This window comes from Pempheris klunzingeri, chromosome 19, assembly GCF_042242105.1.
Source record: "Pempheris klunzingeri isolate RE-2024b chromosome 19, fPemKlu1.hap1, whole genome shotgun sequence".
NCBI classification, from domain to species: domain Eukaryota; kingdom Metazoa; phylum Chordata; class Actinopteri; order Acropomatiformes; family Pempheridae; genus Pempheris; species Pempheris klunzingeri.
In genome coordinates, this window is record NC_092030.1 from 12,286,649 (window position 1) to 12,308,110 (window position 21,462).

Consider the following 21,462-nt stretch of genomic DNA (forward strand, 5'->3'; position numbering starts at 1 on the left):
GTGTGGAAAAAAAGCACAAACAAATAGTAAAGACATAAGAAAAATTTATTGCAGTATTTGTTCCACCAGAAGAGCAGGGGATTACTTTTTTCCTTCTGTGCTCTATAACATCAAAATCTATATTAAAAACAATATAACTTCCCCTGCATATAGGCACAGATACTGCACTGCTTTTAACATAAATAAATTATATCAAAGATACTTCATTACACAGTGTGGGTAAACAACAAAATGTTTAAAACAAGAAAAAAAGAGTTAAAAGTTGTTGGAGCTCAGGTCAGTGAATAAATCCATCTGGTGCTAGTTTTAACTCCAAAAACACTTTATTAAGAACATCATCAATACACTAATTTCCAACATTCAATTCATTTTTTTACAGAATTATGTTCAGATATAAACATGTGTTTAGTTAAACTATGATACAGTGGGAGTAAAAATCTAACAACGAAGTTGCTGCACAACAGCGAAGGAACTCCCACACAATGTTTTCCCAAACATTTCCTTCTTGTGTTTTTCTTGTGTTTAACTTAAACATGTCTGTATTCAAACAGACCAGTGTTCACTATACTTTCCCTCCACCAGGTCCTTAAATCTAAAGAAGTTTTGTCTCTCTGTAACATATAGGATCCAGGATATTGGGCTGTGAGGGTTTCTGTCTGAGTAGTTTCAGTTGATTAGCTCTTAGTCCCCTCCTTGGCAGCATATAGCGCCCGCAACGCATGTGCCACTTTGTTCGTCAGCTTGTGTCCACTTGTCAAGCATATTTTCTTGTAAATAATGTCCGACTCCTTGATAGTGTCAACCCAAGGCACCTTTTTGCGACCGTCCCGTTTCTTTGCCACAGCCCAGGGCCCAGAGTACGATCCAGTCATCCAGTGTATACTGTAGCCATGTTTGGTCTTCTGGATGACCCTGGCAATCTGTGGTCTGTCTTTGTATTTGGGACGGCAGATGGCAACGACATCCATGGCCTCCACTGTCTCATCCATGTGACCTGAATCCTCCACGGAATCCCTGCCTTTCCTTGGTTTCCGCTGTGGATAGAAGAGGGAAAGTTTATCTGATGTGAACAAACCATTTTTACACAAGAAGAACCCTTACATTTTCTGTGTTGGGATAACTGTAGCTGCAGTGCAAAAGCAGAGCTGATCTGCTCTCTGCAATGAGAAGAAACTTAAAATTCATAAAAACAATTAGGATTTTTGTCCCCTGGAGGTGAGAGGCATTAGAAAGTTATATCATGTCATATTTAAATTCTGTATAGATATACAATATATAATTAAACGGTACATTTTCACTTCTCTTTCTCATTACCTCTAGATGAGTGTACAGTGCAGTTTCGTGAAACCTATGTTTAAGACTGAGTCCGAGAGCTGCTGAGTCGTAGAACTAAACTCCAAGGAACCCACATCTCCACGTTTTTCCAGAGCAATAATAAATGACTTCTGTTGTGTGCCTTAAATGTGATGTCTACATGGCCTCACTTATGCCCAGTGTTAACCGTTTCTTTGCAGAAATACTTTGATTGTCGCAAAGTGAATATGTAAATCCTATAGGTAATTTCAAAGGAATTCCTACCGCAGGGGGATCTTCATCCTCACTCTCCTCATCATCTGTCTCCATTGGAGCAGTGTGATTATTGTGGTTGTGGTTCAAGGGTTTTGGGCCCCTCAGCAGTGAAGTAATGACTTTGTTTCTGGCATTTGCACTTGCTTCACCCTCCTCATCCTCCTCGTCGCGATCCAAGTGCTCCATCAGTACCTTGAACTGAGAGATGAAAGCAAGCAGAATTTCAGTTTAATAGTTTCCTGGTGTGACTATTTCCAGCTAACTCAAACGTACTTGACGGCTTTACAACTAAAATGATTAACAAACTTTAGTGTAGGTATTCTGCACTCTGTGTCACAGAAACGCCTTTTGTCTACTACATATTCCTGAGACTGAAATAACACATAATTAAACTCAAAACGTAGTGCTCAATGCTTACATCCAAATACTGTTTCACAATATTCCTCTTGGTGTCATAGCTGAGATCCATGTTGGCTAGACCAGTCTTCAGGTAATCCAATGTCTGACGAGGGTTGAAGTGCACCTTCGATTTCCTGTTCACTGCCTTGTCGTACACTTTGGCAGACTCCGTCGGTGAATATTTCTGGATTTTGCTATAACGCAAACAAAACGCTCAGTTCAGTCATGTGCACTCCTATAGCAGAGTTTTGCTGACTGGTATTTTTGATGTGGCCTACCTGTCTGAGAAGCCGTATAGATTCTTCAGATGTTGTTTCAGCACCAGCAGCAGCAGAATACCCTGTGAAGCACTGGCAAAGTCCAGCAGAGGGTTGGGGTTTTCAGGTAGACGGCCCATCACTGCATCCTCATCTCCTATGTCAGAGTCGGAATCAGAAACCACAGATTTCTTTGGTCGGTGGACCACCTCATCGTCCTCGTCACTGCTGCTTGACTGGCTACTGCTCTGCTCATCGTCCTCGTCCTCATCATCATCATCATCATCCGAGCTGTGCTTCCTCCTACGAGACTGCTTCTTCTTCTTCTTCTTCTTCTTCTTTTTCTTTTTCTTCTTCTTCATCTTCTTTTCCTGCTGTACAGGCTCTTTCCGCAAAGACTGCACACAGGACAAAAGCACTCAAACACAGGCCACACGGATATATTACACAATCGTGATCAACAAAACATTTAAGAGCTATAGGTCACGTACAAAATAAAAAAGAAGTTTCTCACCTCCTTGAACGACTGGAGCAGGTTGCTACCAGAGACAGACAGGGTAATATCTATATGGTGCATGATGAAAAGAGGCTCCTCCTGGGTCTGGTAGGGGAAGCAGGCCAAGTTGTCTGCTATGAACAACAGCATGCACACCTCTGTTTTCTGCAGGGAACAAAGAGTAAAACATCACTTTGTAAATGAACAGTTCTTGACCAGCAGTGAGGCTCGCAAGCGTATGGTTGGGTGGCCGCAGATGCGCAAACCTTCAAATCTACATGCAGAGAAGAGAATGAGACTGAGGGAGGGAGGTGAACTTACGGAGCTGTCATCAAACAGGTTGAGCAGGGAAATGAGGAAAGCCCTTCTATGTTGCCGGTTCCCACGGACCAATGTGTAGAGATGAGAGCAGAGAGCAGAGTCAGAGTCGTCATGGCGAAATCCTCGAACCACTGCGCCTTTGGATCCATTTATGGCCCGTTGCACCTGATAAGACATCTTCAACCCTGCTACGGCCTTCATCTGTAAAATCACAGAAATACAAATCAGCATGTAGAAAGATAGCGTAGCCGTAACTGCTTAAAGTCCAGTCATAATTAAATATATACATATTAGACTTCCCCACAGCTACTGTTAAAGCAAACCATCTTATCTACACTTTCACATCTTTTTGGCGATCATAAACCAGCAAACTACTCACATGGATGAAGCCTGAATATTTCTTGTCGATCTCCGCCAGCTGTTGATCAGCCTTGTTCTTCATCGTTGGCTCAGGGTCTGTTCCCATGGCAATCAAGTAGGGCACACACTAGAAGGCAATTCTTCTTATTAATCAGTGAACAGCTCATGGTGCATTCAAGACAGCAGAGAATGTTGTCACTATAAAGACACAGGGAAATCTCACACGGATATCTTGCTTGTCGAAGGTACTGTATATTTTAGTCTTGGATGATCCTCATCAGAGTATGCTGGAATGAGAGTGTAAACATACCTGCACAGGATGGATGAGGCCCTGGCTGAGAGTCAGTGTTATGACGCTCAGGGCAAAGTGCCGAACAGTGGACTGTGAGTGGAAGAAGGACTCCAGCACCTGCTTAAGGTAAATCTGCATTATGGAGCTGCTCATGCCTGATGAGATGTCGCCCATTTCTTTCAGATCCTCCTGATTGGATTGTTTTTTCCCTGTATATTAAAAAACATCAGCTTTATCAGCCAAAGGAGGTTCTACATGATTGACAGGCTCAATGTAGATGAGCACCACTGAACATACAATGGCATCTAAGTAACTACGCATATGAGATGGGTTTGTTGAACTCACATTCGCGATCAGCCTCCTGCATTCGAGAGTCCTCCTCTTGCAGATATGTCTGCAGATTTTTTAGCACCTGGATCTTCAGACTGACGAGGCTGTTTTCATCTGACAGGATACTGTTATACAGAACCTTCACATCCTGCACAAACATGAGCTCTGGGTGCATGATGAACTGGAAGCCTTGAGATGATGAAAATAATGTAAAAGTAGATGTCATTACTGAGGAAACTTAGGTCAAAAACACAGACAAAAAGTTTGAAAGAGTAAACAATCAGTAACACTATAAATACAATTAATGTTAGATGAGCTGCAATATACCTAGACCGATGATGGCCTTGATCTGGACCTCCTCGTCTTCATGAGTGGTGAAGTACAACAGGAGCTCCAACACTTTGTCTTTGATGACAATCTAAGAGACACAGGGGGGAGATAGTCAAGTCAGTCATCATATCTGATTCCATAGTAGTTCTGCAACACATACGTTAAGCACATTGCTGGTGTTTACCTTGTTAGTACCCTTGAACTCCTCTTGGTCAAAATCAAAGTGCCGACAGAGAGCCCCCACAGTGAAAAGTGAGCGCAGGAGAGTAGGTTTGTTCGCAGCCAGAGTGGAGCTGGAAGGGTCCTCTTGGTGCTGTGTCTTCAGTTTTGCCAGAGCTCCTATAAATTGATACACGTATTGTATTGCATTGAAAACTAAGAAAGCTGCTGCTTTTGTTCTTCTTGTTCATACAGTGAACATAGAATCTGGACAATAAAAGACTATTTGGTGTGTGTTCAATGCTTAACATATGAGCCTATTTTAAAGGTGAATGAACAGATTAACAATTACAACCCCTATGTACATGTTATTTAAACTTTGGTGTCCTCTAGAAAAGCATTTTTCTTACCATAGTAACGATTGAAACAAGCCCAAATGAACTTGTAGTTGTGTGTGACCTTGTTGACAACAGCACCAAGACAGCTTACACAGTGTTGTACCACCTGAGAAGCAGATATAACAAACATGCTTAAATCAAACCTGCACGCTCACACCCATATTGTTCGTGCTTTTTGAGAACTTTCCATGAAACCTATAAGCTGTAAATGACACTGACCGTCATGCCATATTTGATGATGAGCTTCATCAAGTCTTCTTCCATGGTAGTGAGGAAAGTTTCACTTGGATGCTCCATCAGAGGCACAACCAGCTCCAGGATCTTTGCCACGTTACATATCACCATGAAGTCATTCTGAGTCTGAAAGGTCAACACAGAGACAGCAGCTCAGTCACAAGATGAGCTGGAAAATGACTTTGTGAATGACTGGGGGTCTGTCCTTAGACGGATACTTGCAGTTTTGACCACGAAAGCGCCTGTTTGTGCACCCCAGAAATGTTTCATCCTTAAGATGTTATCATACAGAAACCTTTCAAAATAATATCAAGCAGTGTCTCCAGTGGAACATGAGGTTTGCTGGGGGGGTTATGTGTCTTCATCTGCCCATCCCTGGTTTCTCCTGTTCTCTTTCATCCCCATGTTCAGTCCATGCTCTCTCTGTGTCTACCAAGGTAAACACTTACTGAATAATTATATAAATACGATATTTTTCAGTGATGGTATAACTATGTTTTTTTTTTAACAAGCTATTAGTACACTCTCAGCCAAACTGCAGCTGTGTTGCCTGTTCGTGTGGCTTTAAGCCGTTTTCCAGGTACAGGCAAGCAGAAAAGAGTACAGTACAGTAGTTTGTATTCTTCGCTTTTCACGCCAGTCACATGATGGAACTGTCATCGACACGCCCACTTGCTTGCTGTGAATTCCCCGATTAATGACGTGCGCTACTCACACATAGGCAATTGGTCAATACACAGGTGTTGTACTAGTCAGCCAGCCATTTAGTCAGCCAGACTAAATGCCTGCTCTGTTTACCTACCTCATCTGCTTCTTTTCCTTGGAAAATATCATTTTCTGAAAACAGTGCAGATAACTTTTGAACCGACTGAATTCTGTATTGCGTATCTGGAGACCAGGTGTGGGGATCTGGCTTTCTAGACGCGTCACAAAGGAACTGGATTAAATGGTTGATCACAGAACTTTTTTGCGCCATCACATTTTTTTTGATGTGGCTGCAAAAAAATTGGCAAAATGTTACCAGCGGCCACACTGATCCTGTTATGTCTCTTTTTTATAATGTGTGGTTGATCCTGCTTATTTGTCCCAACAAAAAATCTCAGCTGACTTGGGCTTTCTGTGCAGCGTTTGTATTTGCACGCGTGACGGGATGTCCTTACCAATCGAGTGTCTCATAGTTAAGGCAAGTGAAAAATAATACTTAACAAAATGACGTTGTACTTACATTGCACTTGGTGGTTAAGTAGGGCTGCATAGTCATGGCATGTTTGACCATTAACTGTGCTCTGATCTTGCTGAACAGGTAGAGAGTGGTAATGCACGCTACCAGACGACCTGAGTTGACCCCTCTGTCCTCACAGTCTTGAGCACAAACACACAAAACGTTGGTATCTATCAAAATACAGTAATATTAACACTGTAATAAGAATTATGTAAGCAAACTATTACGGTTATTGTTCTTACCTGCAAGAGACTCCTCATATTTCAGTATGTGTTCCACTAGGTTGTCCACCAACTGCACACAGGCCTTCTTGGCAGGTTTGTACGAGGCTTGCTCTTCTGACTTCAGTAGCTGAACAGTTGCCATACAGAAGTAAGATAAGATGCTAGACAAAATATGCATACAGTGGCTATCATAAAGACACACAAGCTGCTGTTGAGATATCAAAACAGTTAAACAAAGAAAAAAGTTACACAACTCACATTTTGGAGAAGCTGCTCAAACCAATCGTAGCCAGAATCTTTACATGCCAGCACCTGGCATGAAAACAAAATGTGGCATGAGTGTGAGTGTGAGTGTGATTATGACCAAAAGTGTTGAACGATGGGGCCAAATTTCTAGAGTCTAGATTGTACACACCACATCTGTGATGTTCAAGATCTTCCGGGTCATGGCATCTTTGTCATGACTGGGTGTAGGGGTGAACCAGAGTTTCTGGAATGTCTCATTCACCAGTTTCTGCGTGGGAAAAGACGTTTATGTGTATAAACTATATCTTTAAAACTAAAAATTGCCACTTGCAGAATTCTCATAAGAATAAACACAAACCTTGATCCCCTCTTCATCGTTGACCCTTCGGATCATCTTGACACACATCTCAGTGATCTTGTGGAAGTCCGGCTGCTCCAGGCATATATCCCTTAAGATCTTTATAACCCTCTTCCTTACACTAATACCTGTGTCCTGCGTAAAGACAAAATGGGTACAAGGACAGCTCAATATAGACTCAATATGCAGCATGTACACAAGTGGCTTTTTGTCTCTTGATTGATTTCAGTGGGAAAATATCACATATCCAGCTGAAAATTGAAAATGTATAACTAGAATATGAAAAATAAACATATACATGATGGTCAACCAGTGAACAGTAAGAGACGATTATGATAAAATACATTTTTCAAATTGCTACCCTGTCAAATGGTTGCAGTTCTTCATTTGATCTTTAGGTGGCAGCGTGGGAGACAGATGATTTAACCTCAGCTGAACTTTTGCACTTTATATGAACTTTTTGACCTTCCTCATGACAGATGTTGTCTATGCCTTTCCACAAACCCCTAAGGAAGTCACGTGATGCGACCAAACCTCACACTGAGGTGTTTAAAAATTGAAGAGGGAAGCTTTAGTAATTACCAATATCCTTTCAATAAGCATGTCATAGTACTGCTCGATGAGCTCAGGTCGACTTAGCACAAAACGGCCAAGTAGCTCCACAGCTGCCTCTCGTACACTGGTGGAATTGTCCATGAGGCGACAATGAACCCCTCGCTGCATATCCAACTGAAAAAAGCAAATAGTCAAGCTTAGTCAAGCACAGGCAAACATTACAGTAACGGCCCACCCCACACTTGCGTCACAAAACCTCTGTAATACATACAAGTTGGCATAATATGTTGTAAAGTTTTACTGTCGTTTACTGTTTAATACCGAGCGGGTCAGTATCAACTTTTATATACACTGATGAACTTCCTTCGTCATACATTCAGCACTATGTGCTGTTTTTAGGTCAGAGAAAGAGTTAAGTTAGCAACACAACATGTGAAAAAAGCCAAATCTGTCAGGTTTCCACAGGTGTTGCACCCTTGAGAGGCAGAGTGCAGCATGTAGTTCTTGCTTCTGTGTAAAAGCCATAAAGAAATTCAAAGGCTGTAAAATGTTTCCATGCACTGATATCAAAGGTTACTTTAAAAAAAACATTCAACTAGTGTTACTGCACTCTATTGGTCTAAGAGGTCTAAGAGATGTGTAGCAGCCAATAAAGGATGACTTACCCGTGCTAGAATACTTGGATCCACAGCTACTACTTCAGACAGACACTTCATGGCTTTAGTTCTGACTGCAATGGCACTCTCACCCAACACTCTCAGAATCTATACGAGAGAGAGAGAGAGAGAAAAAGTCAGTGACTGCTAACAGAATATAACGCTCATCACTAGTGTTTATTTTACATTAATTCCTTACCTGCGATAAATAAATATCAAAGCTTTGTGCAAACGGCCTCATAGAGGCCAGATATCTGACAATTAGACTGGAGTCCTCATAGTCTATTGTGTCAGAGTTTAACCTGCAAGAAAAATCCAAACGACCATTTAATACCAGGATAGGTGAACAAATACACAGCAAATTGGTGGAGTGAAGTAGTATTTACCTCAGAGAACTCAAATGTGATGGCGATGTCTTGATGATCTTGCGGAGGAATTTCTTTCGAATCTCTGTCCTCTGCATAATCTCCTCAGTTGAGTCAACATCGTTGGAATGATGTCTCAAGTCCTCATCGTTCTCATTTTGAGACTTCATCGCTTTCTCTGCCTCACTTATAGTGTCCCTGAACCATTGGGCGATATAAAAGTTCCTGGCAAACTATATGAAACAAATGCATACATGTTATGTAAAATGCAGAACATTTTAAGACACAACATAGAGTATAATACCACTTTAACACCAAGAAATTCTGTTTAACCTGTCTCTTTACACTAAACCTAACAATAACAGTAACAGGAGAACAAAGGGGTGGATATTACAACCAGTCCTTAGGGAATCATAAATGTGACTGTAATGATTTCTGTAAATGCACAGCTTAGTGTATGAAAGTTAAACACTAACCACTAGAGATGAATCTTTCTCGATGTTCTCATCTAGGTAGTTTAGCAAGGCCTTCTGAAGTTGCTGGATCTCATCACTGCCTGGAGTCTGTTAGAAGATCAATCAGACAAGAGCATCTCAAAGGCAGTTCAACGCCACTGGTAATTTACATCTGTTAAAATAATTCCAAAATGGTCTCGCCTACCTCTTTGATGATGCGGTCAATAGCCTTTTGGTCCATCTTGCTATTGACTGCATCTTTACGCAGGCGAGAAGCAACGGTGCCGAGGTAGTCCAGCGATGCCACCCTGAGTGCCATTTCGGTCTGCTTGTTACTGAACTGGTGCACCTGGAGCAAAAGTCAAGGAGAAATGGTCAAAAAGAAATCACAGCAAAAACAAACCTCAGCAGCTGTTTCTACTGGACAGATGACGAGTGATGACGCCTTTGAAGTGAATGATGCTACTCACCAACAGCCGCCCCAGCAAACTGAGCAGCAGTTCAGCTGCAGGCCACTCAGGCTTGTTGACTGTAGACAGCAGGTCATGAACAAAGTTCTCAAACAGAGGCCTGTAGTCCTCCTCTCCCTGCTTACTGCCACACCTGAAACATACAGAATACACTTTAATATAATGTATTTCTAAATGTTGAGCAAATTATTATTACAGTCTATTCCACAGCAAAAACAGTAATGGCACTCAATGTAAAAAGGCCCCATTTAACATTTATAAAAAAAGGTAACAGAGCTATAGATTATGTTTTAAGAGGAGTAGGTGAGATTAAGAATACACGTCGTCTTATGTTGTGTTGTATTGTGTTGTCTAACCTCAGTGAGAGCAATGACTTACTTCTTGAGAAACACTGATAGGAAGTTCTGAGCTGTCCTCATGGCAGTTTCATAAGAGTTTGTGATAAGGACATCTTTATCCACCTTGAAAAAAGTACCCAATATGTAAAACAACTTCTGAATCAAAACATTTTTTTCAGATAAATATGGTTTGTGTAACAGTTAAATCCTTGGTGGTTACCTTCTTATTAAGTTCATCCTCTGCATCCTTCTTTGAGGGAAGTTGTACCACACACTGGATGAGCTGAAAAACCAGCGCGGTGACCATTTGGATATATAAAGGCTCTCCATCCGAATCACTGCTATTTAGCCTGGTGGAGTGCGAGACATAAGTATCCTTATGTTTAGTGAGCAATGTCTATGATCAATTTCTTCATTTATGTAATTTTTTTTTTTTTTAAAGTCACTCAAGATGTAGCTACCTAAAGTTCCTGAGGCTGCGTTTACTTGTTGGCAGTCTGGCCAGGGAGGTGAAGATCTCCTCGAGAATGAGCTGTCTGTGCTTCTCGTAACGAGAGAACACCTAAGGACGAGTAAAATGCAAAGCACAAAATCACAGAGATGCAGTGCAGTCCTTAAGAAATAGCAAAATGAACTGTAAAGTAATACCAGAATTGCATGGAATGGCAGACTTACTGCTGTCACTAATGCGATGGCACATAACTGCAGTTCATTGACATTCTCCACAAAAAATGGTGTAATACCCAGAGTGGACACCTACAAGTGGGGCAAAAACGAAATCGGGTAAGTCAGAGCTCCAGAGTCAAAGGTTAAATGGGACCATGATTTCAAATGATGTCAGACCACATTAAGAGGCTCACCTGGAGAATAGTGGTGTCGGTTAGCAGCTGGATCTCCAAGAGCTCTGACATGTTGCTGACAATATCACACACTTTGCTGTAGAGCATGACTACCACCTTTTGTTTATGGGCCGAACTCTTTGCTCTCTTGGACTTTGAAGTGTGCATGCCACCTTAGATGAGGAAAATAGTGGAAAAATGAGATTTGAATAAAAGCCAACCGCTTTAAACACCAGCAGCAAAATACCAAGGTTGCAGGTCATTTAAATATTATCAGAAAATGAAGGTTCAACTACAGGTTTTCACGTTGGTTGAGCAATGTTTGAATAATCATAAAGATGATTGTAGCATGTAAATGTTCCAAGAACGGTATACACAAAAATAGCTCCTGGAAATCAAGATTTACAATATTTGTAGAACAGCTTAAAAGAGAAGAAGAAAACTGTGCTGACCTCCATGGGGATCCACTCTATAGACAGGGTCATACTGAGGGTACAAAGAGTTTTGCAGGTGGAACTTGGTGTATTGCAACACCCTCTCGATCACATCCTCTATATAAACAGCCTTGGGCATGTTTGGAGATGTCATGATGTTGAGTGCAGTCAGACAGGCATCAGCAGACTTAGTCACCCGCTCCATTATGAGGTCACGCCACAGCCGCTCCTCATCCATCGAATCGTTATCCTTCATAAACAATTAGTAAAAAAAATTTAACAAAGGAAGCTTGCTGAAAAGCCTTAAAAGACGTCATCACTTCCACAGCTAAAACACAAAAAGTAGACTTACATGATTAATTAATGTGGAAAGCTTGACGCTGTCCTGAATGTTCTTCTCCAGGATATTCAAAACTTTCACCAGTTTATCAGACGGAAACTATGGATTAACCAAATGGTTGGTTAGTTTCACAACAATGCAGCTGCGAATTGATGATCTTTACAAGTGCTAAATCACCAGTAACCTGAGTGTAGCCATGCAGCAGTGCACATTCCTCACACACATTCCTCTTACCTTGTTAAAGGCGCCCATAGCTTTAATCTTAGCAGAATCCCTGCCTAGCTCGCTCAGTTGATGCTTTCCAAGCAAGAGCTCTTCAGGTATCTCGTCATCATCCGCTTGAGGGCACAAAGTTATAATATTGACATTTTTCAACTCTTCAACCAATTTCAAGAACTTTGGAAACTGTGCAAAGCTTCATGTTTACCTGCGGCAGTGAGGTCCACGTCCTCAAGGTTCTCAAGAATGTTGTCCACACGAGCCATGAACCTCTTAAATGTGGATGAGTCCATTACTTCTGTTGAACAAATGTAAACAAATTGATGAATAAAAATATGGAGTTTTAAAATTCATTCGTATTAACAAAGAATTCAAAGTGGTGAAAGAATACCCTCTGATGTCAGTGTGCAATTGTGCGCCGCCTTCCTGTTTTTCTGTTTCTCCTTTTTCTTCAATCTTCTGGCAACTGAATAAAAAGAAAACAATAACAACATCTGCCAAATCGTTGACATCAGCAGCTAATAGACAACGACTTTGGTGTTTTTATCTGAGTATCCAGGGAATTGGCCTGGCCACTCACTAGTTTCAAATGGCAATCATTTGAAAGACAGCTGTCAGAAACACGCATCGCAATTGGCTTTGTCTGACACAATTTTTCTGCCTATTCTGTCTCTAAGGTTAGAACTGAGATCGCCTCATTTTGCCACTATGTCCACCAGAAAGCTTATGCAAATAAAACTCACCATCACTGAGAATAGGTGGTGGAGAGGCTCCATCTAAATCATCTGAGCTCCCTTCACGGTGACGGCCTCCACTTCGACGGTGCTCTCCAGAACTTCGTCTCTCTTCGTGCCTCCAGCCCTTGTCGTGATCTTTCTTGTACCTTTTCCTTGCAGCTGTAACAATGACAAGGAATGAGGAGTCGGAGAAAGTCAGAAAACTGGAGCTTAAACTCCTTACAGGACTTGATGAATAAAATGTCATAATTAGAATACAAAACATTTAGGGACATATTTTTTCATCTTAAGGATTGGTGCATGGTATAACAAAGAGATTTTGTAGTACTGATGTGTCTGTACAAATGTAGGCTTAATACTGACACTCATTGTCAGAGTCTTCATCATCTTCAGTTGAGTCCTCCACAGCATGCTTGGATTTCTTACTGATCATACTGTGCTTTCGCTTGCTTGTCATCTCTGTAAGGACGAGAGGTGAGTGAGTTTTTGGCCAAGAATTATCTACATTTCAAGATACGGACAGTGAGTCATTCATTCAAAGCTATTCATTTGGATTAATGACAGTGATACTAATTATTCCTGCAATTAAATAACCCAGAAACCCGGCAAAGTCATGCTGCACATGTCTGACCACTACAGTTTTGTGCATATTTAATAAACAAAGTAAATCATACCTTTTCCTGATTTGTCGAAGGAGGACCAGTTCCTGGATCTGGAGCTACATGCATTCCGGCTTTCCTTAAGGATCCTTTTTACCTCATCAATACTGAGTTTCTTAAGCACAACAACTGGCTTAGTTCCTTTATTTAAGTTCTCTACCAATGACACTCTCTCCAGTCTGATGATGGGTTCGCTCCAAACCTCTTTCAATTTGCTTGGAAGTTGAGGTTCTTTATCTCTCCCATCCCGATTCAATTTGGGAATCACAAAGTTCTTCAGACTTCCTGACTTGCCACCCAGCAAGTATGACGGGAACTCACTAGCTTTTGTCTCAAAAGGCTTCTGTTTGTTTTCAGCTTGGCAGCTAATTTTGCCGTCCCCACTTTTCCTTGCTTCCTTATTCTGGGCATTTTGAAGGCTGGATGTGTCTGTCCTCTGTCGACCGTTGAGGTCAGTAGATTTTCTACCTCCATCTTGCTTCACTTTAGGGCTGTCAGGTTTAGTATGCCAGTCAGGAGATTGTCTATTGCAGTTATCCCGTGAAAACGTCTTGTGTTTCTTTTCCTTGTCTCTATCTCTATCTCTGTCTCTATCTCTACCTCTGTCCTTATCTCTATCTCTTTCTCTATCTTTATCTCTGTCCTTATCTCTATCTCTATCTCTGTCTTTATCTCTGTCCTTATCTCTATCTCTTTCCTTATCTCTTTCTCTGTCTTTATCTTTGTCTCTTTCTCTATCTCTGTCTTTATCTCTATCTCTGTCCTTATCAATATCTGTGTCTTTTTCTCTATCCTTGTTGTTATCTCTATCTCTGTCCTTATCCCTATCTCTATCCCTGGCTTTGTCTTCCCCATGTCTGGAGTTACGTTCCACCTTGCTCGTGGTTTTTGGAGTCTTAGGTTGGCTGAGATGGGGTCTGTGGCTGTTGTGGTTCTTTTTCTCTTTGTGGCGGGAGTCTGAATGCTGGTCGTGTTTCTGCCGTGGTGTGTCTGTCCTTCTTTCATCTGAGTGTCCCTTCCTGCTGTCAGTTTTGCCATCATGTCTTTGTTTGGATTCGCGACGACTTTCCTGCTTCTGTTTAGGGGTTTCTGGTTGCGCATCTGAGCCAGACTTCCTCGGCTTGTCAGCATGCTTATTGATGATCCCAGGTCTGTTTTCAACAACTCTGTCTACTTTTCCATCAGTCTTTGACTTTACGTGCCGTAGGTGGTCCTCGCACAATCGCTGTGCTTCCAGGACCACTACAGGCTGACCTATCACTCTGCCAGCTTTCTGCAGATCAATACTGACCATCAAAGCAGGCCGACTGGCACAGTTACTTGAAGCATTTGTCTTCTTGGATGTCACCTTGCTGTCTGTGTTGCCCCTTTGTACAGTAGGCCCATCACTTGACTCAGCTCCAGTTTCCTGTGGATACGAGTCTTGCTTCCGTTTCTTAAGTGGCTTATCTGCAATAAAGAAAAATGTACTTAGATCTGCTACAAACACAAACATACGAAAACATATGAAAATATGTAAGAAGGCAAAGTGCAAAGTCAGACACACAATACCTTTATCCTGGACTTCTTTCGACGACCGTTCTCTCTCACTGGCTGATTCGCGTTCCACTCTCTCGAGCTCTGCAAGTGTGTCTATGTCAGAATCATCAAACACAACTCCACTGACGACTCCTGAGTCCTTGGTATGTGGCCGAGCAGGAACCTGCTGACAGTTGGTCTGCTCCTCCACATCTAGCTTGTGTGACATGTCCTGGGCAGTCCTTGATAACTGATTATTATTCATCAAATCAGTTTCATGGTCTGATTCCCTCTCTGTCCTGGGAGGAAATTGTCCAGACTTCTCAATTTCTGATATCTTCACTCGGGACAGTTTTAAAGTCAGCCTAGCAGAGTCTTTTGATGGAGAACCAACAATGCCATACAAGGCATTTTTCTCCATCTGTTCGTTTTCATCTTTACTTCTTTCTTTCTGCTTCTTTTTGCGTTCAGCTGAGGTGAGGAGCAGGTCAGGTGCTGCACCTGGTGGCACATCAGGTGGAGGGGACTGCATGATAAGAGGAGGCCGGGACCCTGTTCAAACACAAATACATAAAAGGAAAAGTGAGCAGCAGAGAATAAGTCGTGGCAAAGAATGAACTGTGCAACGGTGCATTTTGATCCACAAAATGTTGACTTGTTGCTAAAGTAGCATACTTTTTGCAGTCTCTTCACTCCCAGCAGGGGAGCACACAGACTGTGGTGATTTCACTGGAAACGCAGCAGCCCTCATGGAGGGATCGTTCTCCTGTTGGAGCACAAGACATTTAACATCACTTTTAACACTCAGCGTAATGTTTCAGTCCAGTTCAGGATATCTTGATTCTCTACATTACCTCATTTCCCAGTCTGTGCGCTATGTTCATGTAGTCTTCATCTGAGCTAAGTCTCACATTTTGGTTAGATGAATTACTTGATAGCTGTCCAGAGACCTTGTTATCATGGATATTTCTCACACCACTGGCAACTAAAACAGAGAGAAAAAAAAAAATCCAGTAAAATTATTTGCAATTTATTCACAGACTACTAATCAAAATGGCAAAGCAAGCAACAAACACAAAACAGTATTTATCTTGTGGAATATTGTCCTGCTTGACTTGTCTGAAGTCAGCACCAGTACAAAGCATTTTGCACTCACCTTGCTGAGTCTGTTGGTGTTGAGAATAACTGGGTGGATTGTACTGCATGTAGTCAGCAGGACTCTGGGGGGAATAGGGACTAGGTATAGGGCTGTTCTGCTGGGGTACGAACCGAGTGCCTGATCCAGACTGTGGGGATGTAAAGCATCTGTGAAGAAGAAAGAAGTCTTAATAGAGGTACAGCTATGTTTTCGTCTTCACCTTCTGACAGTGTGCTGGCACTGCCTTACCCAGAGGGGCTCTGAGGGACAGTGGTTTGCTGATAGTTTGATCCTGGACTCCCATGCACCTGATTCTGAGACATCTTAAACTGTTGCATCATTGGCTGTTGCATTACACCTAAAAGGATACAAAAAAAATCAATAATTAAGGTCATACAAACATGAACATGAAGGCTGAACAATTCTGCACCACTGAAACTCGCCTATGTAACTTAGAGGCAATGGAGTGATATACACTTTCATATCTGATGACATCAACACTTCTTGAAATAAGGTAGCTCGGGTTTATGATTGACACAGAACAACATGGCTTGTGTATCAACGGTTTCCACCTTAAACCAAACACCATCTACTTAATGGCAATAGTAGTACAAATACTGGGTACTACTAATAAGCTACAATCTTAAAATCCTAGCTTCCATTTTCCCATTAACAGTGTGTCACAGAGGCCTTGACTGCATTACATTATATTGTCCCTGATTCATTTCCATGATTCATGTATTGTGAACTGTAAATGGGACAGCTTTCAATATAATGCCACCACCACTACATGGAGCCACAAAAATGACTACATTGTTACATCAAGATCACTAAACTTCACAAAGATAGGATTTATTGCATGGTTACTCTAATGATTTGAATTATCTATAAAAATGCGTATTAATGATGAACTGCTAACTTTATAGCAGTACAAATTATATACACTGTATGTACAGTAGTACATGCATTATAGATACAGTAGTATGATGTATGATATGCTAGTTATATTGAGAGGTCCTTTCCAGTGCCCAAACTACTGTTTCTGTATTGCACACTTGATCTCGTACGCTCACTTAATCAAACTGAAAATTGAAACTATCATTACAAAAACTATTTGGAGTTCAGAGCGATGAAGGAGGAAGTTACAGCTGCGGGTGAATGGTGAAGGTTTGGCATGGGGCAAGATTATCATGTACATCCCGCACTAAGTTCCCACTGCTGGCTAAGATAGTGCAAATAGTGACAAGGACAACACGTTTGGCTAAGCGCTTCAACAGATGCATACATGAGTGTTAATAATAGATTCCTGATTATATACTTTTGTTAGATGAGTGTGCGGTCACTACCACAAAGTCTTGTGGTTTATTAATGTTCATCTTACAGTTGCTAGCACCTCTTGCACCGCAGTACACACTGTGCACAAGGCTTTTCTCTCTTTTTTACTCATTGGCACAAATAATGTTTCAATATGTGCGTATGCATGCTATATATTTATAATTACCTGTAATTGCAGGCTAGTGCAGCCCCTCATAAAACTAGGACACTTTCCTGAAAACAACTGTTTATGGCAATTAGCAATATAACTGATTGACAAACACAGCTATGCATTTAGGAACTGTGTATGGGCTTCACGTTAAAATATATTTCAGAAATGGGAGTTCAATTTTAGGAGAACTTGTCAACAAACCGTTACTTTAAAGTTCTAATTATACATTATCTAACAAGCTCCTTATACCATATTAGCTAGAAGAAGCTGGACTCATGAAAAATTTAAAAGAGACGGATGTAAGATTTAAAGTTAATTTACTCCAATGAGCAAAAGTCTAAGTTATTTGTGTAGCTAAGAAAGGGAACAAAACGCTATATTGCTCACCCCTAATGCTATCCAGCCATGGAGACAATATCAAATTCATCTGGCCACGTTTGAAGATGGAAGTCTGTCAAATTTCTTCCGTCCTCCCAATGTGATGGACTCAATTCCATAAAATCCACACAGCCTCTGAATGGCATATTTTTTCACTGTTTTAATGTATAAAATTAGGCTAATTGCTTCTGCAGGGTAGTGATTTTTAATTTTTCTGTCATGCCTCCCACTGAAACCCAAAGAATCCACTTTGACTTAAGTTTCACTCCACAATTTTCCTCCTGCAATGGTTCACCAGTTTGGAAAATATTCAAGTAGTGAAACTAGGCACAAGTAGTGCATCCGACCCAGGAAATGCTCCAGTGAATAGTTACAAGAGTACAGCCACTGAGAGAGCAGCAGCAACAGCTTACTGTCTCCTCTTCACCACCCCAAACCTTGCACTGCGTAGACATACTTTTGTCCCTGAAGATTTTGGGGTTCCTGGACAGCAGGGTTTGTAGAAGCATTGGCATGTCACCCTCAGGTTCATCATTCCCCAAGTTGTCCTTCAACTCTCTGGAAAGTAAGCAGAAGTATAGTCCACAATCATATTGCAGGCTATGGCTACCTTCCAGTTTCTGTTACCTTTTTGGTACAGCTAGAATGGCCCTTCACATATCTACCTATTGCGTAGTGCATTGACTAAAATACCATTATTGACACTGAAAAAGCTATGCCTGACTTCACTGTTAACGTAAACGGTGAAACAACAATTCATAATGCATTTCAATTAAGAATGCTGACAACTTAATACTGATTTCTTCCCGATTTCAAAACAAATTTCAGCACACCTTTACAAACCTTTTGCAGTAGCCACTGGCAGGCAAGTTTGAACTGACTTTAAACCCTTTAAAAAGATGGGTGAGTGCTACGTACATGTGTTCAGTGGAGACCTGGTTAAGGCTTTGTGCCAGCTGAGTCACCAGATTCTCATCCCGACACACCAGCAGGCTGCTGACCTCTTCAGAGATCCTTCCATTGTATAGAAGACTCTTAGCAGTGGTGGCAGGGAGAGGTGAAGGCAAGGGCAGCTGGTTCAACACTAAAAGGATGGAAAGACAGGTTAGGTTAGGTGAAAAATGAAAAGAGGCAGGATAGGAAGAAAAATAAAATGAAACCATTTTGAATGAAAGGATTTAAAACTTGAAAACATGAAACTGGCCCACTCTGTGTGGTAGTAATACCAAATGTCAATGATACAAACAGATGTTTCAGACAATGTACATATAGGATATATTAACTTAAGATTGATATATTCTACTTGAAATGTTTCATTTTCATTTCTAAACAGAATAAACAGTTAGAGGGTGTCATAATACATGGCAAAGTCAGGATAAAACATTTGGTTTGGCGTCTCTAAGCCTGCAACTTCCCATCTTCTGAAATATACGCCACTTCTGCCTGGAATCATCACAATTACCAGTATTTAGCTTCTAGTAGAACTACACAGCCAGTCAATTTCAGCATTCCTTAGCCCTGCCGCATCTTGGTTTCAGTGTTAGTGTTTAGGCTTAACAGCGTTAGAGAGATGATGTTGCACTTACAGTCTGTCAGGCTAGCAATTCCAGCAAGAGTTGTGATGGGAACATGAGGCATATCACCATTCATACTGAAGATGAGGTCAAGAGGTCGTGTCAAAGCACAGGCTGCTCAATATCACCAATCTCCTCCTATTCCTCACATCTCCAAAATGCTGCAGAGACAAAAAAGGCAACAGACACTCTTACAGAATGCTCACTGTCAACAAGGTTGGATGCCATTAAATGAAGCACTGTTCCTATCAAGTGCGAGTGTCGAGTAATATTCTATATAACTTAAGTGTGCTTCTTCAGTGTTGGGGATTCAAAAATGTGTCAGCTCATGAGTGTGCATAATCACACTGCCATCATAACTGCACTTCTGACGTAGACAATTTATACCAGCCTTGTTGCAAGCCTGGGCATGTCTTTAGAAGTTATTGATTTAAAGCAGCCTCTGATGCCCAAACCATCTTGTTCTCTGGTTCCCTTTTCCTCTATAAATACACACCTTCAGCGTGTGTGTGTGTGTGTTTTTTTTTTTTTTAAACCTGTGATATTTCAACCTGCACAAGTCGATCAGGCAACTCCTGCAGAAACACACATTCAACAATTTCTAAACTCACATGAATGCAGTATGCCGTGCACTGCAAGTAGGCACGACTGATCTATGATAGAATTACCCTTAATGATAAAAAGTTAGAACAGCCCTGTCTGTGTGTGTGTGTGTGTGTGTGTGTCTGTGTGTGTATGTCTTTATGCAAATCCAACCTCAAACGTCAGCGTGTTTGAGTTTTATAAGAATTTTCGCTGCTGAAATCTACTAAATAAAATACGAAGGCAGTTGAGACACTCTTGTAATGCTATCAAAGGCTAACGCTATAACCCAAATTCTTTCTTTTGTTACAGTGTCGGATAATGTTTCCGGGGATATCCTAACCCACAACAGCGACATTAGCTCACCAGATGTGACTGAGTTATTACTCACTTATTGTTATTTTGCCGTCGTAGACACTTGTTAGGAGTAATAACAAGCATAACGACGTCTGTGGAAGTGACTAAAATCTGCTCGGGCTTAGCCGGCTAGCAACAACTGGAGATGTAGCGTTAGCTAACGTATGCTAACTGGAAAGGTATTTGTAACTTGACTAAGCTAGCATCACCGGGAGTGCATCAAATTCAGTTAGCCGTGGGTTGCCTGCTCTGTATCGCTCTGTTTATCAAACAGGTCGTGGGCTTAAATATTCACCTCACACTTGCTATGGCCTTTGTCGACGCATCTCTAGCTCACAAAGTGGACCTCGGACTTGCCTCAGGAAGCGTAACCCCGACCCGACGCCAGAGAGGCAGGGGTACAAAGCAAAGACCCCATCACAAATCAGAATGGTCCCCTCGGTTGGTCCTGTTAACGGCTCGCAGCGACTGCCTGGTGTGCCTCACAAGGCGGAGACACCTGGGAAGGGGAGCAATTTGTCGGAGAAGACGCTGTTGTTGTTAAATCTGGCTTATTTACCTCTGGATGTGATGAGAAAGAGAAGTGGTTCTGGTGGACGAGGAGGAGGAGGAGGAGGAGGGGGAGGAGGAGGAGGGGGAGGAGCAGGAGTAGGATGGCAGCTGGAGCTGGAGAGGAGTCTCTAGCTCCCTCTCCGTCCCACCGTTCAAACAGCTCCTCGGAGTAATAGCTAACACAACGGCGGTGATTCCCGTCGGGAAGGCTGTGGGGTTTTCATCTTTCTCACGGCGAGCATGTCTGCAGGAAGGGGAAGAGCATCCCCTCAAACCGGCCCGATCAGACGATGGTTTTATCAGCCGCTGTTTTTTTTAAATTATTATTTATGTTACCGAATAATTTTCAGGGTTAAAAAAAACAATCGGGGAAAGGAGAAAAGGGGGATCCACAGTGTCTACCCCCCACCACTCTCTCTCTCTTTCAAAATGCCGACCGGAAGAACCGGTAAAAGGAATAACTCCCTCAGCCGGTAGGGAGCCGAGCGAACTAACGCTCACCATCCGCCTGTGATCGCTAATCATCGCCTATTACTGCCGGGATCCTTGCATGTTAATACATGATACATTATTAGTGGAAATAATGAAATTCAGTATGATAGCATCACATTGGTC

General features: G+C 41.8%; 1 protein-coding gene across 1 annotated transcript; it reads right to left on the reverse strand.

The window, feature by feature from the left end:
- Positions 1-61: 61 nt before the first annotated feature.
- LOC139218532 (nipped-B-like protein B) lies at positions 62-20,742 on the reverse strand. The gene is made up of 47 exons (XM_070850123.1): positions 20,591-20,742; positions 19,369-19,517; positions 18,701-18,866; positions 18,240-18,340; positions 16,168-16,276; positions 15,937-16,085; positions 15,635-15,765; positions 15,456-15,546; positions 14,814-15,332; positions 13,278-14,711; positions 12,967-13,062; positions 12,610-12,762; positions 12,258-12,332; positions 12,075-12,164; positions 11,882-11,985; positions 11,660-11,746; positions 11,326-11,557; positions 10,895-11,046; positions 10,710-10,790; positions 10,496-10,596; positions 10,255-10,384; positions 10,075-10,157; positions 9,697-9,829; positions 9,432-9,575; positions 9,248-9,334; positions 8,793-9,004; positions 8,606-8,708; positions 8,416-8,514; positions 7,778-7,924; positions 7,196-7,330; positions 7,007-7,105; positions 6,850-6,903; positions 6,610-6,718; positions 6,371-6,507; positions 5,131-5,271; positions 4,924-5,017; positions 4,539-4,693; positions 4,352-4,442; positions 4,040-4,213; positions 3,713-3,903; positions 3,422-3,529; positions 3,043-3,243; positions 2,740-2,886; positions 2,247-2,623; positions 1,988-2,162; positions 1,579-1,767; positions 62-1,034 (listed from the first exon to the last, which is right to left on the reverse strand). Exons 2-47 carry the CDS (start codon positions 19,430-19,432, stop codon positions 675-677), a joined length of 8,010 nt encoding a protein of 2,669 aa, XP_070706224.1. The 5' UTR covers positions 19,433-19,517; positions 20,591-20,742; the 3' UTR covers positions 62-674.
- Between the last annotated feature and the right edge of the window lie 720 nt (positions 20,743-21,462).